This window comes from Calonectris borealis, chromosome W (genome assembly GCF_964195595.1).
Source record: "Calonectris borealis chromosome W, bCalBor7.hap1.2, whole genome shotgun sequence".
NCBI classification, from domain to species: domain Eukaryota; kingdom Metazoa; phylum Chordata; class Aves; order Procellariiformes; family Procellariidae; genus Calonectris; species Calonectris borealis.
In genome coordinates, this window is record NC_134351.1 from 6,559,098 (window position 1) to 6,580,323 (window position 21,226).

The following is a 21,226-nucleotide window of genomic DNA, read 5'->3' on the forward strand; positions in this document are numbered from 1 at the left end:
GTGGAAGTAAAAATTTAATGAAACACCTACTAATATCAATGGAAAAGCTCCCACTGATTTCTGTGGGTCTTGGTTCTTGTCCTTCAAAACCTTTTTGGAAGAATCTCTCAAAGGAAAAGATCCCAAGCCCTATCATGCATGACATCTAAAACTGAAGTAAAACCTATACTGAAGGAAATACTACAGATGAAAAAAATATTTTCACAAGAAAATGGGCAGAGATTTATCACTCTGTGCTTAGGTGAGCGCTGCAGCAAACTTATATCCTCTAAATCAGGAACAGACAGAAATGTATAAAGCCATTGTACAGTGGGTTGGACTTGGATAGATACTAGCATTAAAATGGTGTTTAGGGTTACGGATGTAATGAGCTTATATAACGGATGTTATAGAACAGGCTTAACATTCAGATCTTTTTTGCTTACTTCATTTTGATTGCCTCCTTTTATTTTCCAGTTATAAATACTTGCCATTGAGCCAAAGACTTTGCTGACTAAAACACTGGTGACAGATGAGTCATTCTGTCACATCTATATCACTGCAAGTACCTTCAAAAAAACCCTGATTCTCCTCTTTTCTGGTAACTGAGCTGACTCATTTCTGAATCAGCATAGCACAGTGTCATCGCACTATTGGGATATGGAGTACTTCAATACCATCTTCGTCACTGAGCCCCTAAAAGTCCTCCCAAATCCTTTTTAACATACATGAGGAAACATTTCCAGTTGTTATAACCTAAAGCTGTGTCTTGCTTTGTGTTTTAGGTAATCATAAGCTTATCAAGGTCTTGAAAAAGTTCCCCTACTGTTTCCCAGTCAGCTCCCAAATCCTTATCTTCAGGGAATTGAGTTATGATGCCACTGCACCACCAAGACAAAATTTCAGTGTTGTAATTACTGCAGGGATTGGGAAAACATAAATCCCAGTCCTATGATGGAGCAGATGAAGTACAGCTCCTAACTGTGGACAAAATTATTTTTGTTAAGATCTGATTATGGATCAACTTTCTAGAGTAATTAGGAAAATCAGCAATGGCTAAACATATCCATGTCTTTTATGGCCTTTTATGAATAAGAAGATCATTTTGGTTTTAAGGATTTTTTTCACAGTTCAAAGAACAGTTTTTACTTATGAGTCCCATCCCAATATATTGTGTTCCCAATTAAGCTTCAGAAATCCTGAGAAGAATTTTGCCTCTAATATGAGGGAAGTTTTTAAGACTCCTGTAAGTCCACTCTGTGGTGTTTGTTTGCTTGTTTGGGGGGTGTGGGGGAGTTTTGGGGGTTGGGTTTGGTTTGGTTTGGTTTGGTTTGGTTTGGTTTGGTTTACCTGCTGCTGGTTTTGCATGGAAAGGTCTAAGGTCACCAGATATGGCTTCTGTCACCCATCAAGCTCAGGTGATACATAGCACCATAAACCCCTGAGACAGCTAGGTTCACACCAGAATAAATGACAAGTGCATCAAGGGTAGAAAACGCATTATGAAATACATGAAAGTAAATTTCCCCCAGAAGGATGAAAGACTGAGACTCAACCTATTCTAGGGGCCTAAGTATTCTGAAGCTTATTCCTGGGTCATGAGCCATCCCTTTCCAGCCATAGGAAAAAGACATTGTAAACTTTTTCCATGTTGTTAGTCTTGATAGCTTTAATGTTTCTTATTCACACTGAGGCTACAAACCTGAATAGGCTAATGTAGATTTTCTCTGTGAAAATACAATCAGCCCTCTAGAACTTTTGTATGTGGTTTGTAGCTTTCTGACCTTTTCAGCGTCACGCTAATGCTATAATAAATCACCTCTTTTAGTGCCTGAAGTGCTACCTTTCACCCCCAAACATGTCTTGCAACTGTGCCCGCTGTCAATATATCATCATAATGTAGCGTGTACATGTGTCAAGCAATACGAATGCGCTTTTGGCAGATGTAAACTTCCAGCTGGGTTTGTACTGTGAAAGGGGGGAAAGAATGAGAGGATATGTAGCTATTTTACTTTATCGTCCTTGTACTTTGTAGTCTTTTCATCTCCACTGTACGAGTAACTCATATTTATTGTGTAAGGTGTTTGATCTCATGCTTCCTGCCTCCTTTTATCCAGGTAACTTCATGTTGAAGGGATTGGCTAAGTCTGTTCTTAAAAATGTCATGGTTTTACTAATTTGATTTTAGATGAATAGTTAAGGAATGTATTCACAGCCAGATCTTATGCAGCGATCCTGTAAATCTCAAAGCTCTCTCTCCATATTGCTGTTGCCTTGGGTTTTTTTGCTGGTGTGGAAATTGAGGCAAAAAAGATGGTGGTGGTGATCAAAGGATAAAGAGCTGATAGCAGAGCCAAACGCTAGAAACACCTCTCCCCAGATTCACATGATCACATAAGCCTTCTCCAGTAGTCTTACCGTGGTTATTAAGTCTTTGTAAAGTAAAAGTAACAGAAATCCTAGGGCCAGTACTGTCCTCTGAGATAGCTCATTATTTCCTATTGTTTTGTTTGCAAAGTACACGTTGTTTTCTAGATCTAGAAGCTCTCTTCTTCCCAGTCAACTCAGCCTTTGAAACGTCTAGGTGTTTAGTTACTATATTCCTTTCCGTCTGTTCCAGGGTGTCTAAAATTTGCAGAGGTCAGACCCTAACAGCTGAACGTTTAGGGCCTCTCAGGTGTCTGGCCTCTGAGCAATATCGAGAATCCTCTGTGACACACACACATCAGCTGTCACCAGGAAGAGTCTGGTGTCTCACAGAGGAATTAGAAAGGCAGCACTCGTGGCTGGGAGCCACCTAAAGTCAGCACACAAAACCTGCAGCCCTTTAGAGCCTGCCAGTGCAAACCGATAGCTTTTCTCTTGCGTGCATTTATGATATTGCAGCTGAAATGCGTATTTTAATACTGCAAGAGTATTGAATAATAGTGATAAATCTAGGAGTTGATTTACAATGGAAGAGGATTGCCCCAGAACTTGAGTCTTATTTCAACAATTCCTTTTCAATATTGTTACCTTTGTGATTTTCACTTCCCCTGCATAACCATGTTCTAAGTGGTGCTGGTAGCAAAACAGAACTACTTCTTCCCCATCCAGAAGACCTTGTTATCCTCAATTCCAGGCTTTCTCAATTGTTTGATTTGCTTTTTGGGTAACAGTTCATAATTATCAGGCTTTTTGATTTCTGTGTGTGCATGTATGTATGCAGAGGGGAGTAAACAACTGAAGAGCCTCACCGACTGAAAAGCCTCACCCTTCTCTAATCTTATGGAAATTCTTCTAATACAGTAGAAAAGACATTAAGAACTCACGTTCGTATACGTGATAATGTGTCAGATTTGACTTCATTGTGAAGTGTTGCCTAATTAGCTGAGAGAGAAACATCTCTGAGATCTGACAAGGAAAATATGGTCAGTTCAAAGTCACGTCTGTAGTGAAGAACACTTTTAAACTCATATAATGCAAATTATGTGATATTTATCTCCACTGAGATAAATAACTCCACTGAGATAAATATAAATTTAAGTATATAAGTAGGAAATAAATTGTTGAGAACAACATTCTGGGATTAATCATGAATTCAGATTTTTGGGGAGATTTTAGTAATATCCTGGTGTCAGTTTTCTGGCTTTAAATATATCTTCAGATATGCTTCCTTCTTTCTTAGTTTATTTCCTTTAAATATGATTTGAATACCATTGTTATCACTGGAAAAATTGTGTCAGATGTTAAAAGAACGGATCAGAGAATTTCTGAGCAAAATACAGTATTTAAAATTTTGTTTACATTTTGCATTGAAGAAGAAAGCCAGCATATTAAGCTACCTTAGTAAATTGAAATTTTGCAACAGATCATGAAAATGATGAAAAATTATCTATAAATCATATAATTTATAGTAGAAGTGTAAATATAGGTAATATGCTATAAAATATTTAACAGTAAAATTAATAAATCAGTTCTGTACTTTGAATAATTTTGATATCATCAATCCAAAGCAGTAAATTTACCATTATTTGGTTTAGTTTCTTTTCCTGAATTTCATCCAAGTCAATTTTCTCTCCACGAAGTATTTCATTTCAATGAAAGTTCATTCAGCAGCAGGAAACAAGTTCATCATCCTAATCATCCACACCTTTAAAAAACAGATCTGAATTTTTGAGAGACACAGGATATTATTCAGATCAGCAAGGACAGATAAACACCTAAACCCTGTTAAGTTAGAGGGAATTGGGTACCAACAATATTTGCAAATCTGGATATTATCCTCTACAGGACTTTAACTGATATGTTGAGAAACTCTAACATTGGTAAGGAAGAAAAAAATAAAAGCTAGGCTGCGTTTTAGCCCCGAATAAGACTTGTGTGAGGGGTTAAATGGAAGAGTTGTATCTTCCTCTTTGATGTGTCATCAATTTTCCAGACCATAGGTTTGAAGTACAGAAAAGTTGGTACCACATTATAGAACAGCAACTATTCTCCCACTCGCAAGAAAATACAGCTGCTGTCACTGCCAATTCATCACTGTTTGATGTGTGGGGTATAATTTCACATGGAAGATATCACAGGGGCTAACCACTAGTTTATGTTAGGAAACCTGCAAACAGTGTTAATTTACCACTACCTGAAACAGCAGTAAACCAAGTCAGAGCATCTCAAGTTATCATTACATGGAAACATGTCAGCAGTTAAAAAAAGGGAGAGAAATAAATGTGGTTGCTGAAAGGTTTCTTTTCATGGAATGGAATGACTTTATCTTTTTTTGAAAGTCTTTTTCACAGTGAGCTAATCATACTTGAGACTGGTAGCTGCAAGCCAGGGCCCACTTGGATAAAGAACCACCCTATATTTTTCTCGTTTGCTGTACTTCCTTCGTAAAATTGGGAGATTTATCCATTGACTTTAATTGGAATGTGTCTACTTGTAATGATTCAAGATCAGCTCTATTGTTCTCTGAAATAATATGTGAAAATTGAGTCTTTCTAGCTTTATTCAATGTATTCTGTTTTAAAAATCACATTATACTGGAGTCTGGTTTAAAACCTTTTTATGTCATTACATTTTGGATTGCTCACTAATGGAAGGTTTAAGTTACCATTGGATTTTCTAGCTGAAGTACAGTAGAAGACACATTAAGTTTTCTCACCGATTTTAACTTGATGGAAGAAACACCGTGGGAAAATGCGCTAATAGCAGCATTTACCAGAAGTAATTTCTGTTTATTAATGCATCTTGTCAAGTCGCATAAGCTAAGCAGGGTAGGGAATATTCAGAATTTTTGTGGCAGACCTTTCTGGTAGGGGTCAGGACATATTACAGAAGAAACGGTGCATAAGTGGTAGCAATCTACCTTGTCATTATCGTTAATTTGTATCACATTATGATGATGTCTCTTATATGGGGAATAAATACAACTCTCATCTGCTTCCCTGTTTCCTTAAACACTGCACAGAATTTTTAACATTAATTTTATAATGCAGTGCATTCTGCCTTCCTATATTGCACCAGGAACTGAGTCTGGATGTAGATATTAATGTCAGTCAGAAGTTTTTAGTACAACCATTTTTCACCAGAATGTGCTGATTCAGAAGACATGGAACTTTTCTGCAGTGAGAGCACTTTTGCTGAAGGTTTCCTGAAAGTTTCTCAAGTGCAGGATGAATTTTTGCACAATTTCTCTTTTTGTCCTTCAGTCCCTGCTGGAAAGCTGTAACCAAACATGTCTTTGTTGCACTTTGATCACACTTTGAAGAGAAATAGTGAGAACTCATGTCTTTATGTCTAATACTTGTGAGAAAATGCAGCTTGAGAGATACTCTGAGATTAGTGATTTTTATTTATTCATTCAAGATGAGACCCAAAATAAAATAAAGGTTTTTTTCTACCTTTTCTTTCTGAGGGAATGATTCTCCTCCTCTGCTTCCTAATTCTTTGCTTTTACTCTGGGGGCACATATTGCCACAATATATAGATTTCTGCATCAAGTCCTTTGTTTCCTTCTGATGCAAGAGGTGAAATTATAAAACTGTGACTATTATCCAGAGAAAGCTGCTTTCTGCCATGCTCTGTCACCACCAACTCCACTTCAATGTATTTTGATTTTAGTCTGCTCTTACTTTACGATGGTAGAGGGTACAAAACTGTATGAACAAGCCTTTCTCTTGTTCTGCAGTCTGAACAACAAAACCAGCTCTCCTATTTCAATCACTATATATGTTCATTTTTGGGTTTGTTTTGTTCCGTTTTTCTCTTGAGACTTATTTTACCATGTTTCCCTAGTAGTTTTGTGTGTTACACTTTTTTAACAAGGAAATGAGGGATCTAGCTGGGGCCCTCTGGAGGGATAGAGAGACCATGACCGCAAGAAAGTGTGGATTCCCAGAGAGGAAATGGGATGCAGAACTGATAGGAGCAAATAAAAGATGTACAGGCCTTGAAGATGATGGAAATAATTTTTCAGGGGACCACAGAAGTCTGTGCAGTGCTTTCAGCAGCTCAGTCTTTAACCAAGACCAAGTCAACACAAGATAACAGAAGGATCCATCTGCTACAATTCAAAGGACACGGAAGAGTTCCCTGGTTCTGTTCTGGCTGTCCTAATAACTTGAGTTTTCTCTGTTTAAAATTTACGTGTTCTGGGGTTTTGTGTGTTTGATTTTCATTCTAATAAGACTGATTTAATTTAAAAGACTTTTGGCTTTTAAGACTCTGCCCTTCTGATGCTTACTACTCTGCTGTGGACTTTAGTTTCGGTAGGTGAACAAAACACCTATCACTTTAGCAAAAAACAGCATAAAAAGCAATGCTGTATCAGCAGCCTAGCATATGCAGTAGATTGTTGTACAGCAAGCTTCTGTATTTTTCTAATATACCAGAATGAATTTAACCCAGAGAAATAAAATTTAACTTGCCTTCATTTCACAGCCAACGCTCAATAAATAATACATTGTAACACCTAAAAAATTAATAATTGCAGCTCACAGACTTTGCAGCATTCCTCCCTGAAATGATGTAGTAAAGCTCTTATCCTATTTCTTACAGGGTATAACAATGTAAAAATGTACTGGATCAGAACAAAGGTGCCTTTGGGCTGGTATCCTAGTGAATCTAGCCTGTAGTGGTTGTTTGGGGAAGAATATATGAACAAAACAAAAGATATTAAAATTTCTCCTGGAAAAACTTCACATCCTCCAGCAGTATGAAGATAAGAGTGTCTTATCATGGGGTGAGATCTTTAAATTTATTAGAACCAGTTTTAAAAAAATCAAATTTTTTAATCCAGCAATACGGTCTGCCATTTACCATGTCATGGGACAATCATGCAGTTAACTATACTCAATGTGCAAAAATATTTTATTGCTACATAATATTGCCTCATATGGTGAGAGAATAAATAATCATTCTCTATTTACCTTCCCCGTACTCTTAAAATTTCTTAAATCTCTGTAATACCCTGCATTAGACATCACTCTTCTTCTCATTCGTCTTTTTGACTGAAACAGATACTCCTCAAGACTCTTGTCATATACCTTCTGGTAGAAATAACCTTCAGCCATTATGGATGTTCAGTGCTCAGGTCTAACACAACACTACCTCAACAATGGTACAATGGGTAATCCTGTTGATTTCAGTGTGAGGCAGGTCATTCACATACTCCTCTAGATAAAGGGTTTGATCTCCATCTAATCAAGTTAGCTACATGTCATCATGGAAGACTGGTGGTTTGGATGATTTTTTCTCCACTGACATCAACCAACCTCTTTCACCTTTGACATTGTAGCTGTTGTTTGGCAATTTTGGTTCACACTGAAGCGAAGCACTTGAATGAAACAACATTATTTCATCATTCTGACTCCTTTTGTTTTGGTTCAGGTGACTACTGCTGTCAATTATTTATTTTAAAACATACTGTGCATAGATAAAATAAATACAAATTATGTACTCAAATCACATAGTCCTTTGTGACCTGGAAAGCTGTCATCTGGTAAAGATGTCTGCTATCTCCTAAGATTACTTAGTAAGGGATAGGAAAAAAGATAACAGTGCAGTAACTTAGAAGTCCAACACATTTTGTTCAAAACAGCAAAGGCTGTAGATGGGCTGGCTTTGACTGCATACATTGTATATGAAGCTCTCTCAGATTCTTTTTTTTTTTTTCCCCAACACAAGTATATCATAAACATAGGGTCATTTAAATTATCCCTGGTTATTACAAAGCAATGTTTTCCATATGGAAACTTAGCCCTGGAAAGCAAGAGGCTCTTCATAAAACGTTTGAGATCAAAAGCACATAGTAGTTTAGGAAAGCAAACATTCATTTCCATCACTGGTGTTAGTTGAAGACCCGATTATAGATGCTATCTATATTAAAATATCATACAATAAATTAATGTTTTCCCCACCTGAAATTGAGAATACAAGGGAAAATTCTCCAAAAAAACCTTCTGTGTCACTGATTCAATGCAATCCTTTCACTTAAGAAGCAACTTAAAATCAAAGAAGTTTCTTGTCTTTTCCATCCATGTTTGAATTCTGTTTCAGAAAATCCCTCATCTGGTGGCTAGAAATATTTTCTAATTTGTAGCCTCAATTTGTTCATAGCTAGCGTCTCCCGTTTGTTTCACAGTAAAATTTCCCTTTAATAGCTTTAATAGCTTTTCTTTTTCTTGGTTGCCTTTAACCTTGATTTATTAAACTTGCAGAAACTGAACATACATGAAATCTTCCTCAGACTATATTTAGAGTTTTTCTAACTTTTTCTTTTTTTTTTTTTTTCATAATATATTCTAACATTATTGGTGTCTCCAGCCATTCAAAGTTGCTCTGAGTGTTAATGTAATTCAGAGAGCAGATAAGATTTTGGAAAAACTACTGTCTTCACTTCTTGCTGTTCATCATGTACATGTTTGCACATTGTTATTACAAAATCTATTTGATAAGACTCAATGGGCAGAAGAATGATTGCAAGTGACTTTATACTTGACAAATCAATCTAAAAATTCAGGAATGATCTCCAAAAGAGTTAGTTATAAGGATGTTTGTCATTTTTCCAAGCCAATGAAACAGAAGTAAACTTTCCAGTTTTCAGACATGAACATTTGAAAAGATCATACATTTTAGAAGGTGATACCTAGGGTCTTGTGGGTTTGAAACCATCAGAAAGACCAGAACTGTTCAAACTATCCAGTATTTCAGAGATAAAATAATAGCTTGTTTAGTTGCTGAAATAGTCTAACTTTGACACTGTAACATTTTTACATATTTAGTTATATACAAACACCTTATCAAAGGAATAAAATCAGGTATGTTCAACATGCCCTGGCCATGTTTTTAGAAAGTTATTTAATTTTACAGATTGATACAGGCAAGGATGTCTCTTGAACTGTTAGCATATTTATCACTTTTTCTGTTCTGTTACAAAGTCGCTTCCTATGGTGCATACTTTGTTAATATGATCTACTGTTCTGTTTTTAGACTTTAGCTTCTTTGCTACCTTCTCTATGCTAATAATACCTATATGCTTTCTTCTTTTTTCATGAGCTTCATGAACTAATCTATAAGTCCACTGACTTTATCATATTAGATTATTTTTAGGCCTGTCTTCTATGCTGGTATCTTTGAAATCTCAATGTTTATAAATATACAAGTTAAAGGTCCACTTGAATAGTAGATCTAAACTAAAGTGAATCAACCATATGGAATCACAGATCTCTGAGTTACAACTACTGTGGTCGTTTGTTAGACTATTTAAAGTGTAGAATTTTGTGATAAGGGTAAAGATGCTTTTGGAAACGGATTAATATACAGTCATACACAGCACCCAGGAGAGTATAAATATGTGGAAGTTCTTGCGTGAATAAAGAGGGATAGGGAGCTCAGGATGAAATATTCATATCAGGGATATTATTACCATAAAGAATATTGTGTAAAATAGCAACATACTACCCAGCTTTGAAAAATAGGTGTAGGACTACTTTCAAAGTTGTCGCTACAAATCAAAGTTAGAACAAATTAGAAGGACAGCAGGATTCTACTCTACCTGCTTGCACAACTGCATGGGTATTGAAGCATTTTTTCTATTAGCCTGTGGGCCCATGCAAACACATATATTTTTAGAAGTTGATACCTTCTTTTACATGAAATTTAGTATTGCTACACTGATCAAAAGGATGCTTTAGAGTAAGTAATATAACCTCAGCCTTTTTCTAAGCATAACATTTCCTACTGGGAGGTAAATAAATTATTATTAGGAAGAGAGTAGGAATTATATTGAAAACAGCGGACAGGACTAAGTTTCTTATTCATAAGAAACATATATATTTCAGTGCCAGCATAGATATCATGTATACCATTCTAGATAGTTAATGAGCATTGGATAAGCATAATTGGAAACAACCAAAAATGAAATGCAGGATCTGAACCCCTTTTTTACTTTGAAAACACAAGAGAACTTTAAGGTTACATAGTTACTCATGCATATCAAGCTTACATTTATTCAACTGAGGTAATCTGCACTTGCTTAGCCACAGATGGATAGAAGGACGATACTATTCATCTCAAACAATGATCCTTTTACTTATAGTAGTTACCATGTGATGTACATGTCCCATTTAAATGGAATGATCTTCACAGTGTTATAAAATATTCATTAAAAATTTTCAGGCAACTTGCAATTCAAAATGTTTCACAATATCTGCTATGGATTAAAAGGTGTTTTGTTTGATTTTTTTTTACCATTTTTAACTGACTCTGCTTTGACATGTATATGTATTTATTCAAATATCAGTCTTATCTATTTATTCTGTTTTAATATCCTGCTTTAAAAGCACATTTTGATACAGTGCTTTATGTGTAGTATAAATTAGAGTTAAAGGTGCTTAATTTATAGATCTGTAAAAATTTGGAGCAGTATTATTTGGATTTCCAAAGGAAAATGGCCACAACAATATCTGATGATGGTTTGGATTTGTTAGGTGTGAGTGTTAATTTATATGGAAATACGGATAATGGATAAGGAAAAAAGGGAGGAATCAAGGAAAATATTTTCATAAAGCAGCATGGAGTACCCAGACCATTTTGGTATTAGTTTTCAAAATTAATTTGCTCTGGAAAATTACTTTGGATTTGATGTTAGAGCTGGGTATAATATATATATATATAAAAGCAGATCCAATTCCCAAGGCTCCAGTTGAGTTGTATGGTTACATATCAGCAGTGATTGAGCCTTTTTTTGGTCTGGGAAGCATTCCACCAACTTCTGACCATCATTCAGAACTCATTTCTGCATGTCCAGCAGCCAAACCTGGATTGTCTGGTAAATCTGGACACAACTGGTTTTGTACATCAGACCTGATGTTTTGAGAATTCCTTGTCCTCCATCCTCGTGGAGTAAGGGGTTTGTTGTTTAAAGCCAAAAGCTAGTTGTTCCTTTCCCTTAGGAAAAGTGGCCTGTTATGACTGCTCTGAAAATGCTTGCTGCACTAATATTCAGTAGGGTTTAACAGAAGAAGCTAATTTTTATTTTAAAGAACACACAGAGGAAGATGGGTTGCAATTCCCACCTTTTATACCCCAGTTTCCTTATTTTACATTGTAATACAGTGATTAAAAAGATCAGACACTGTACCTCAATGCCTTCTGTCTGAGAAAACCAAACCATGTAACCTATTTCTGGGAGAGGGTGCTAATCCCCCATGCAAGAGGTGACAAGCACTAAAGAGGCCAAAGAGGTTCCTTACCCTGGCGGTTAGGAGGAGCCCTTGACGAAGAGCTGTCATGGAAGCTGTTGTGGGACAAAAAGCATATAAAAAGAGACTTTTATTCACCATTTTCCTAGCCAGCTCGCTGTATGATGTTTTCATTTCTTCATACAGAGTGCTTCAGTGAACACCTTTCTCAAATTCTGTACCTCTCCGGATTCATTTTAGATATAGCCAAGTCAGCTCATGTAGAGCTCTGGACTGAGACTAGGGTCAGGTGTATACAGGTCAGTATTGTTGCACTTGACATTACAAGACGTAAGTTCCTCTTCAGATCTGCCTCTAAAGCACTGTGTGCAGCCTAGGTTCCTGTGAAAATTTTGACGATGCATATTCACACACACAGAGTGGTCTCGGAGATATAAATTTTACATGTCCCAGTGGCTAACATTTTGCACGTTACTGTTGAAAGTCACTATGATGCTTCCAAATTATTTCAGTCCTCTTAGATCCTGTGAATGTAATGAGGGTATGTATTGATTTGGGGCTGTCTCAGGAGAGAGGAAAAATGTTTACCGTTAGTTCTGGGTATCCTCTGAGAATTTCTGTTTCAGTTGTAACAACAGATTTTGTGACGCAGGCATAGCTCCAAAAGGAAACAGAATTAGATAAGATACAGAGTAGTTCGCTTTTAAAAAAAAGCTTGGCAAGAAAAACCAGCAGGTAGTGAAACAAATTGAATTCATTTGTGGTATGGGCCCTCAGAAAGCTCAAAATGTGTAGGCATAAACCATATGAACAGCATCTCTGCTAGCTGCCTGTGCTTCTCAGAGCAAACTAGGCAGATCACATTAGGCATCAATTTATTCTTCATAAACCACTAACAGTTATCAGATGGAGGTGCCTAAAAATCTGTTGTGATTAAAAAAACAGGTGTCCTGGAAATGAAAGTGTCCAAACATACACAGTACTTAAAAGTAATGCATCTGACAACAGATAATATAGAAGACATGAGTATCACTGCAAGTAGATTTATTCCTCTATAATATGTATAGACTGAATGAGCTTTTTTTACACAGTTACCCTCTCTGAGTTACTATGAATTTATAATGCTGCTTCTTAACATTTATATTTGTCTACACTAAAGATGCAATAATTTATTAACATGGTAATAAATGTTTAATACTCTTTGTCTGTATCATTTTGTAAAACTATCTCCTTAACCCCCTGATTCTTGAAAATATAAGGAGGACAAACATTAAACTAAAACAATGCTCTTTTAAAAATTGATGTATTTATACGCAGAATTTTTAAAATGTCACATTTCTCGTTCATAACCTCTGCTATTGAAGGTACCTGAGATGTTCAAGACATAAGGCAGAATCTCATGTTTGGTTTAACTTGTTGTGACTGATAGTTATCATTCAGGTAGGGTACTTCTTTTTAAACAAATGGCCACATAGGAACTATAGTGGAATTTTAATGCAGGCATTAAAAAAGCCATGAAAATTTAAAATAATGAAATTGACTTAAAAATCAAGCAGAATTTTAAAAAAATCTGTTGGGTCCTATTTTTTTACCCTTCTGTTCAATTGGAATTCACCTACTTCACTTTTGAAGGTCTTTTTTTCACAGCTCTCAGTGTTAGGTAGATTCCTTTACTTTTTAAATGAGCTGAGATTCAAACTCCTGAAGAAAGACATCAAAGATAACATAACTTCCCATATTGTTCTGATAACTGATGGTATGACTGTGACCATTGAATATGCAAGCCTACTTTTGCGATTATTCAAAGTCCATGAACTTTAGACGACATGTTGGAAACTCATGGTTGGACAGGATATAAATGCTTCTGGCTTTCTACATAAATTGGAATTTAATTTCCAGAGCGCCACCTGTTCCAAATGATGCAAAGCAATTTTTCTGAAGACTTGTGTAACTTTCCTAAAATTTCTGAAAGCAGGTAGTATTAACCATAAAACAATGTTCAGAAGAAACCAAGCTCTAGGTGGTTAACAGAAGCATTTGTCTGCTGTGTCAAGTTTAATGAGTTAGGTATTCCTAAAATGCACCAGAAATCAGATCAGGTACTGCAGTTAGTGGCATTTTGTAACATCATAAAAACTTTTACGAATCAGCCTTATAAATTACATTTTATGTTTTCTTCATGACAATTTTCATCTGTAGACAATATCAGGTTAACCGTAGTTACCAAGTGTTAAAAAGATGTAACATTTTAATACAGCAATTGACAAAATGCAGTTTACAAAGGAAGAAATTAAGACAAATAAAGAAGTTGAATTAATTTTTTTTTTCCATTTATCAGTACTTAGTTATCACTGTGATGCCAATGCATTCTTGCAGCTTTAGACATAAGACTGACTTTTGACTCACTTTCTGAGCTGATACTCGGATGAGTGAATTCTCTGCTTGTTCTTTTCCCTATTGTCATTTAAAGACAGTAATATAATTCTTTCTTCTTCCCTCTGTCTTTCTCCTTTCCAGCAATGACAATGCAGTTCATAAGTCATCGGTTCCCTGACTATCATGATCCAACTATAGGTGAGTAGAGAGTATTCTCTTCTTCAACCTCTCTGCCTATTCAAGATTGCCATACAATGAGAAGCTGCTCCTAAATAGCACTTAGATAGAAGCAAGTTTGTAAACTTTAGATTAAACCTTAATTTTGTGCTGAAAATTAAATTGTGTTATGGTTATACCACAGTTAGTTCTTCCTGATATGCTTTGTACAAAATCTCTTTCTCTCTTTCAACAACAGATTTGTGGCTTCATATTCTATAACTATTAATGGCTGTGTAATTATAATCACAGAAACTGAAAATCTTACAAGATAGAAAGCAATCTTTCAAAATACTAAAATAATGTAAAGACTCCAGTCTGGAGTGTGCCTTTTAAAGTTTTGTTATTTTAGTACTGTTTTCCACTTTTAAACTCTTAGTTGACCTTCTCTAGAAAGATCAAGTGCCTACTGAATTTAATATACTGGAGTTGTGCTCTGGGATCACATACTCTACTAACACCATTGGGTTTACCTGCATTGTAACCTCTGCATTACACTGAAAGTCATCATCTCTAGATGCTGACCATTGCATGACTATATGGCTGGAGTACAATGGGACAGTCTGAGCTGGAAGAGAGATCTAGAATGAATTCTGGTTGACTGAACTGAATTTCTGTTTCTAAATCACTTAATACAAAACGGCTGTGGCAAAAATTGTGTCTCATTAAAACATTTCAAATGTTTCCCCCCTTCTAAGTTGGGTACAGATTTGGAAGATATTTACAGAGTATAAAAGTAGGTAATTTAATGACCTGAAGAGCCCCAGATTCCTGTTGTATTAGGTATCAACTGTTCACATCCTGTTGGACACCGGGTGGACACCAAGTTGTGTATGAGCCAGCAATAGGGCTCATGGTATCCTGGACTGCATTAGGAGGAGTGTTGACAGCAGGTTGAGGGAGGTGATCCTTCCCCTCTACTCAGTACTGTTGAGGCCACACCTGGAGTACCATGTCCAGTTCTGGGCTCCTGAGTACAGGAGAGCATTAGCATAAGTTGCCCAGAAAGATTGTGGAGTTTCCATCCTTGGAGATACTCAAAACTGTATAGATAGTCCTGGGCAACCTGCTCTAAGTAGCCCTGCTTGAACAGGGGTATGGGCCAGATGACCTCCAAAGGTTCCTGACAACCTCAACCATTCTGTGACTCTGTCAAGAATGGTTGTAAAAAAGCTAGGTTTTTTCTTGTTGTTGAGCATCTTTTAGGCACTACTATAATCATTAATATCAATGAATGTAGTAAAAATATATGTCACATCGAAGTAGAAATCAGCAGAACTGAATGTTTATTCATTTAAGGGTGGTTTATTAGTTAGTTTTACTTATACTAAAAAGCCCTTGCATTTATAGGGATTATCCATGTGTAATATTTAGTTATACCTAGGAGAAGATGGCAGAATCTGGGCCTAATAAGTGGGAGGCATTAAAAATATTAACATTTACAAAGATTGCTTTGGAAAAAAAAAAAAAAAGGGTTTTCCGACTCCCTCAGCCAAAACAATTTTTTGTTATCTTTGAAATTTTCAAATATTTCAAACTCAAGTTTAACTTGTGTAGAATTACTACATTGCTAAGTAGAGCAGCTAATGGTAGTATTTCTTTTAATTTATTATTTCTATAGTATTCCGCATTTACTGGATATTAACTCCTGGTAAATTGTGGTATTTTAATGATGGAAAAAAAAAAGATGTATAAACTCTTCATGCCATTAGTAATTTTATAACTATTAAAAACATTACAGAATAAAAATGAGATGTGTCAACTCTAAAGAAGGCAAAACTATTATGGAATTGTTACAAATTCATTTGTTGCACTCAGGAAAAAAATAATCATTAGATCTAATTGGAAAAGAGGAGCATTAGTAGTTACTAACACAATTAAGTTATGTACATACACCCATCTTTATTATTAACTATCCACCTGCCATCTGTATTTATCCATATATTGTATCTTGCCATAATCTTAACTTATTGGTCTCTAGACACTACCACAATATGAATAATAGATAATCATAAAGAGAAGGAAAGCTTGTCATGCATTATAAGTACATACTGCAGGAATACTTAGAGTACCTAATCAGGATGAAGGTCTCCTTGACTAAGAGACAGCTTCTACTCGGTAAAACCAACACTCTAAACAGGAGAAGAGAGAGGGAGATAGGGAACAGAGAAATGAAATATTGAATTCAAACTCACACAGCTGGTTAGAGGCAGAATTGGAATTACGACACTTTTATCTGTTCAGCACTTCTGTCTCTCAGAACATGTTGAGGACATCCTGAGAAAGGTTTATTTCTATTCATGCTTTAAAACATGTACTAAACAGCAGAGTATAATCTTGGGCTAAGTACGTACGTTTCCTCTTGAGTAAATATGTGGTATGACCCCTCAATATTGGACACAAAACCAAAAATTAAATAGAAGGAATAACTTTTTATCTGACCTGTAATAACAAACAAATCATTTAAGAATCTCAGTACACTGAAAATGTTTATACTGCTGAGATTGCTTTTACTACTTTTGAGCCGCTGGTCTCAAATCACAGAATTCATCCCATGTTTTTTTGTACATCCACTGATAGGCATATTTTAACTATTTTTTTAACTAAAAAAATATTAGCTGATCCAGAATAAGCATATCCAGGGCCAAGACTATGCTGATGCCAGGAGCTGCTTAGAGGAGATGTTATTCCTCGAAGGTCGCAAGAAGCTAGCCACGAACAGATGCTTTGTGTCGTGGGGAAGTTATCATGTTGGGGCAGAACAGGGATCTGTCCAGTCAGAGTTTTGTTTCTCACAGTAATCCAGCAGCAGGTGATGAGGAAAGAAAAAAACAGGCCGCATATAAAATGTACCTTCACTCCGGCGGAGTGGCAAAGCAGAAAATTGAACATAGCTTTTCAGCTGTGTGTGAGATCACTGATCTCTCTGGATATCAATATATTGCCTTTCTTTTGTGTTATACATTTTTGGCTACTTTCATTCCGCAGCAATTTGTATCCTGTTTATGGAACTGTTCAGCTGTCCTGAACTTCTCTGGGCGTACTGACCTCAGATTTCAGTGTACTTCTTTGGAAATAACATATTCTGCCTACCTGTGGTTTTATTTGTCTTTGGGCATTTAAAGGAACAACAGTTTCCGTAGGTGTCACTGAGAGGGTGATATTCTCTGGAAGTAACAAAAAAAGTTCTATGAAGTGTTTGGATGATAGTCCATGGATTTTCCGTATTAGCCAACCTGTTGAGTCTACTATAAAGCTCCAGCTGAGCTTTAAGATAAGGTTTATTGTTTCTTTTGCTTTACATGGACATAAGAATTTAATAAATACCTACATATTTTTCCTAATTTTCTTGCACTAGCAACTCCATTCTCTATGTTTTCTATGGTGTGAAATTGTGGCAGTAGTGATCACGATACTTCACTGTGTGAATTTAGCCACGATTTCAGTAGGTAGTGCTGACAGAATTGATGCTGTACTTCCTTGCGTTTCATGGGGCTTTTTCTAAGAGCTGTCCTAATAGAAATGGGGAGGTGAGGGAGTGTAAAATGGAGGGGCCTTTTTAAATAACATCATAGTCTTTTAAATCCCTGAAGTCTATCACTTTCTGTTTTACAGGAGAGACTTCAGCGACCCCTGGGGCTACTAAATGTTTATAACAACTTTGTCCATTTTAACATTTCATTGTCCACCTTAAGCATTGACATGGGAGTGGAATAATAATTTCAGCTGTTTTTCATCTCTGTAGATTCTTGTGAAATACATTTGCATCTAGGTAAAGAAGACAGGGGACAATAAACCATTCCCAAAGCACATGAGCATAGGACTGGTATAATCTGGTTGATATTCTAGTTGAAAAGCAGAACCAAACCATTCAGTCCGTACAAAGGATCCACAAAACCTTCCTGTATGATCAGTTAGGAACACATAAAAAAGCTGAAACAAGGAATCTACAATAGTGTTTGCTTTGACTTGAAAATAAATGGCTGCCAACAGGTTTTCATATTTTATTTCATAAAAGCCCAAATCTTTTCAATTCTACGAAATGTTCTGAAGTTTGATTCTTTTGGTATAAAGATCACATTTCATGTCCTGACCTATTCCTTGCTCCATAGAAGCATAGCCATGGGAAATTGACTTTTGAAGATTTTTGGAAGATTTTTTTTTCTCCTTATTTTATTTTTATGTTATACTTCATCTGTAAACTGATAAGACAGTGAGCTTTCAAGGGAATCTAAAGATGAGAATATATTTCTCTTTTGTCTCGTCCAACATGAGGCTATGGTGAAAACTGCTTACTATTACTGACCAGAGAATACAGAGCAGTCCTTTCACTTTAATATGCTGCCAATGTTCTCCTTCCCACTTCTGCTTCCCTCCAAAAACACATTTAGGAATTTATCCTAAACATCGTGCAGTAATAATCATGTAGCTTTAAAAATCCAGAGGCATTATTTTTCCCTTTATCGTGACAGTCCCTAGGAACATAGTTTTTCCCTGTCATTCCTTTTCATTGTGGTTCAAGATAATGTTACTAATGCATTAGAGTTTTCCCTTTCTACACTGACTCTAGCAATATAGTAGAAATATACAATTCCAATATAATGGTGCTTTGTACTTAGAACTTTTTTTCTGTTATCCACTGACATTTTTGAAAGATTACGGGGGATCTTTTTGATCACAGAAAGCTGCTGCTACTGTGAGATTATGCAGAATTTTTGTTGAGAGGATATTTCAGTTGCTACATTATATATGTGCTCATAGATTTGTATGTCAAATACATACATTTCAAATGTGTTAATTTTGATCCTAAAAGAGCTATGCAAATAGATTTAGACTTATTTACATGTTTTCCCTTCTGTTTTTATCATTTATAGAAGGTGTATCTATACTTTTGAAGAATTTCCTGGATGTGGTGATAGATAGTCCAACACTTTTTTGAGTTGAAGACTTTTTTAAAGACTAGTATGGATTTATTTGGGGGAAGAGGCTACTTTTTGTTCTGTTTGGGTTTGTTTTTTTTTTTAAATAAGTGGTGCATTTTTGTTCCAATAGGATTTTATTCAGAGAAGTCATCTGTACACTGTGGATCAGACATACAATGTCAAAATAAATGACTACAATAAATGGTCCCTTCTGATGTATGAAACTGTCTTTTATTTTAGCTAGTTGTCTTAGCTTGGAGAAGCCGATAAAATCTTGAGAAACTCAGACTGCAGACATTATATACAGACATAAACAAATGTGCGTATACATAAATACACAAATAGATGTGTCAGTATTTGTTTAAAATATACAGTAAACATTGATTAAAAAGTTAAATGCTATCTGAAGTGCTAATTTTAATGCTGTCACTTTGAGTTTATTGCCACTTCAAAATAAAGTGGGAATAATGACTGTATTTTAGGCTTGCTACAAACGTTGTGGTTCAGAATTTTGAGACAGAAGCATATTATTTTTGTAAGGAAATGGGGAGGGGAAGGAGGAAATTCTTCTAGTATTAGGCTGTATGTGGGCAAAATTTCAGAGGTTAGCACTTCATGAAAATGAAATTATTTCAGCGCACATTTAATATTTAATTGTAATCAACAATGGGAACAATTTCCAAGTGGCAGTGGATGTGATCATTTTCTGGAACAAATGGATAAGAGCAATTTACACTCTACAGTCTTTGGCAATATCAAAGAGAGTTAATGCAAGTAGAGCGGCAGAAAAGGAAGCATGACATAGTGTAGCAAACTGGACAGCCTCCAAGATGTTCATTAGCCATGTGACTAATCTTAAAATGAATACATAATGCAAACGAGATGCGAAAGCAGCTTCCTGTTTTGGTGAGATATCACTGCATGAGATTGTGTCAAATGAGCAGTTGAGGATATTAAGGCTGTGTCAATGTCACACTTTAATTGAAATGGGTGTGGGATGGGAGGCATTTTAACATTAAGCACATGAATTTCCATGAGGTTTCCTGACGAAGTAATGCATTCACCAATGCATCAAATAAAACACATTTAAACTCATCTTTAATAAGATGGTGGAAATGCGTGGGTGAATTTGAGAAAAGAGATAAAATGTGACTGAAAATATTCTAAGGTTGTATAATGCGTACCAAAAAATATCTGTGTGGTAAAGAATATTATATCTGTTTTCAAGGCACAAAAATGAAAAAGGACAAAACAAGGGAAATACGAACTCATTAGTAATGACAGAGTGAAAGAAGACAAAGATGGGACACATCTGCTAGATCAGGAGAGGGACATCTTGCCATAAAAGTACTATTCAAATTCAATGTTAGGGTACAAAAGGTTTCTAGATCATTTCTACTATTATCTAAGACGTGTATACTCCATCCCTAATTTCATTCTCATTCTCATTTGTCCGTAGAAGGTAAAACATTTGGATTGGACTGAACAAGCCAGAACTGGATTTGAGCTCCAAAATTTTTGTTTTTGACAAAATAATATGATTGATAAATAAATAGTCACCACTGTCTTTCATTCATCATTCTCCATACCCATTTAGTAGCCTTATCTGAGACTGGAACCAGTACAATTTGTCTTCAAAGACTGTCTCCAAGGGTAGTCAGACTGATTGCGTAGACATAGCTAAATTGCCTGTTTGTGTTCTGTATTCATCATAATTTAAAACGAGAAATGGAGAATATATAAGATTACACGTGTATGCATTTGAACCATAATCCTAAACCCGTGTTTTGTTATTAGTATTCATTTTTCTATCTGTTGGTATTATCTGCATCATACGTCACATTAAGAGGTTAATATTTCGGTATAAAGCATTTTGACTTATGTGCATGAAGAAGAGCAAACAGAGATTATGCCTACTATGTTAGGACTAAGTCTTACATTCAGACACATAAATTAAAATGCCTGCACATGAGCTGTGTATCTAGCTTCTGGTTTTGTGGGATTCAGGGAGATATAGGAGTGGAGTGGAGATTTAGGTCTTTGTTCATT

The 21,226-nt window shown here is 35.8% G+C and overlaps 1 protein-coding gene across 1 annotated transcript in view; it reads left to right on the top strand.

Annotated features, from left to right (window-relative positions):
• The window catches only part of LOC142074680 (GTP-binding protein Rit2), a 174,602-nt gene that overhangs the window by 38,115 nt on the left and 115,261 nt on the right, over positions 1 to 21,226 (top strand). The window contains exon 2 of the mRNA XM_075135462.1: positions 14,181 to 14,237. Within this exon, the coding sequence (XP_074991563.1) occupies positions 14,181 to 14,237 (57 nt within the window). The remainder of the gene's footprint in view (positions 1 to 14,180; positions 14,238 to 21,226) is intronic.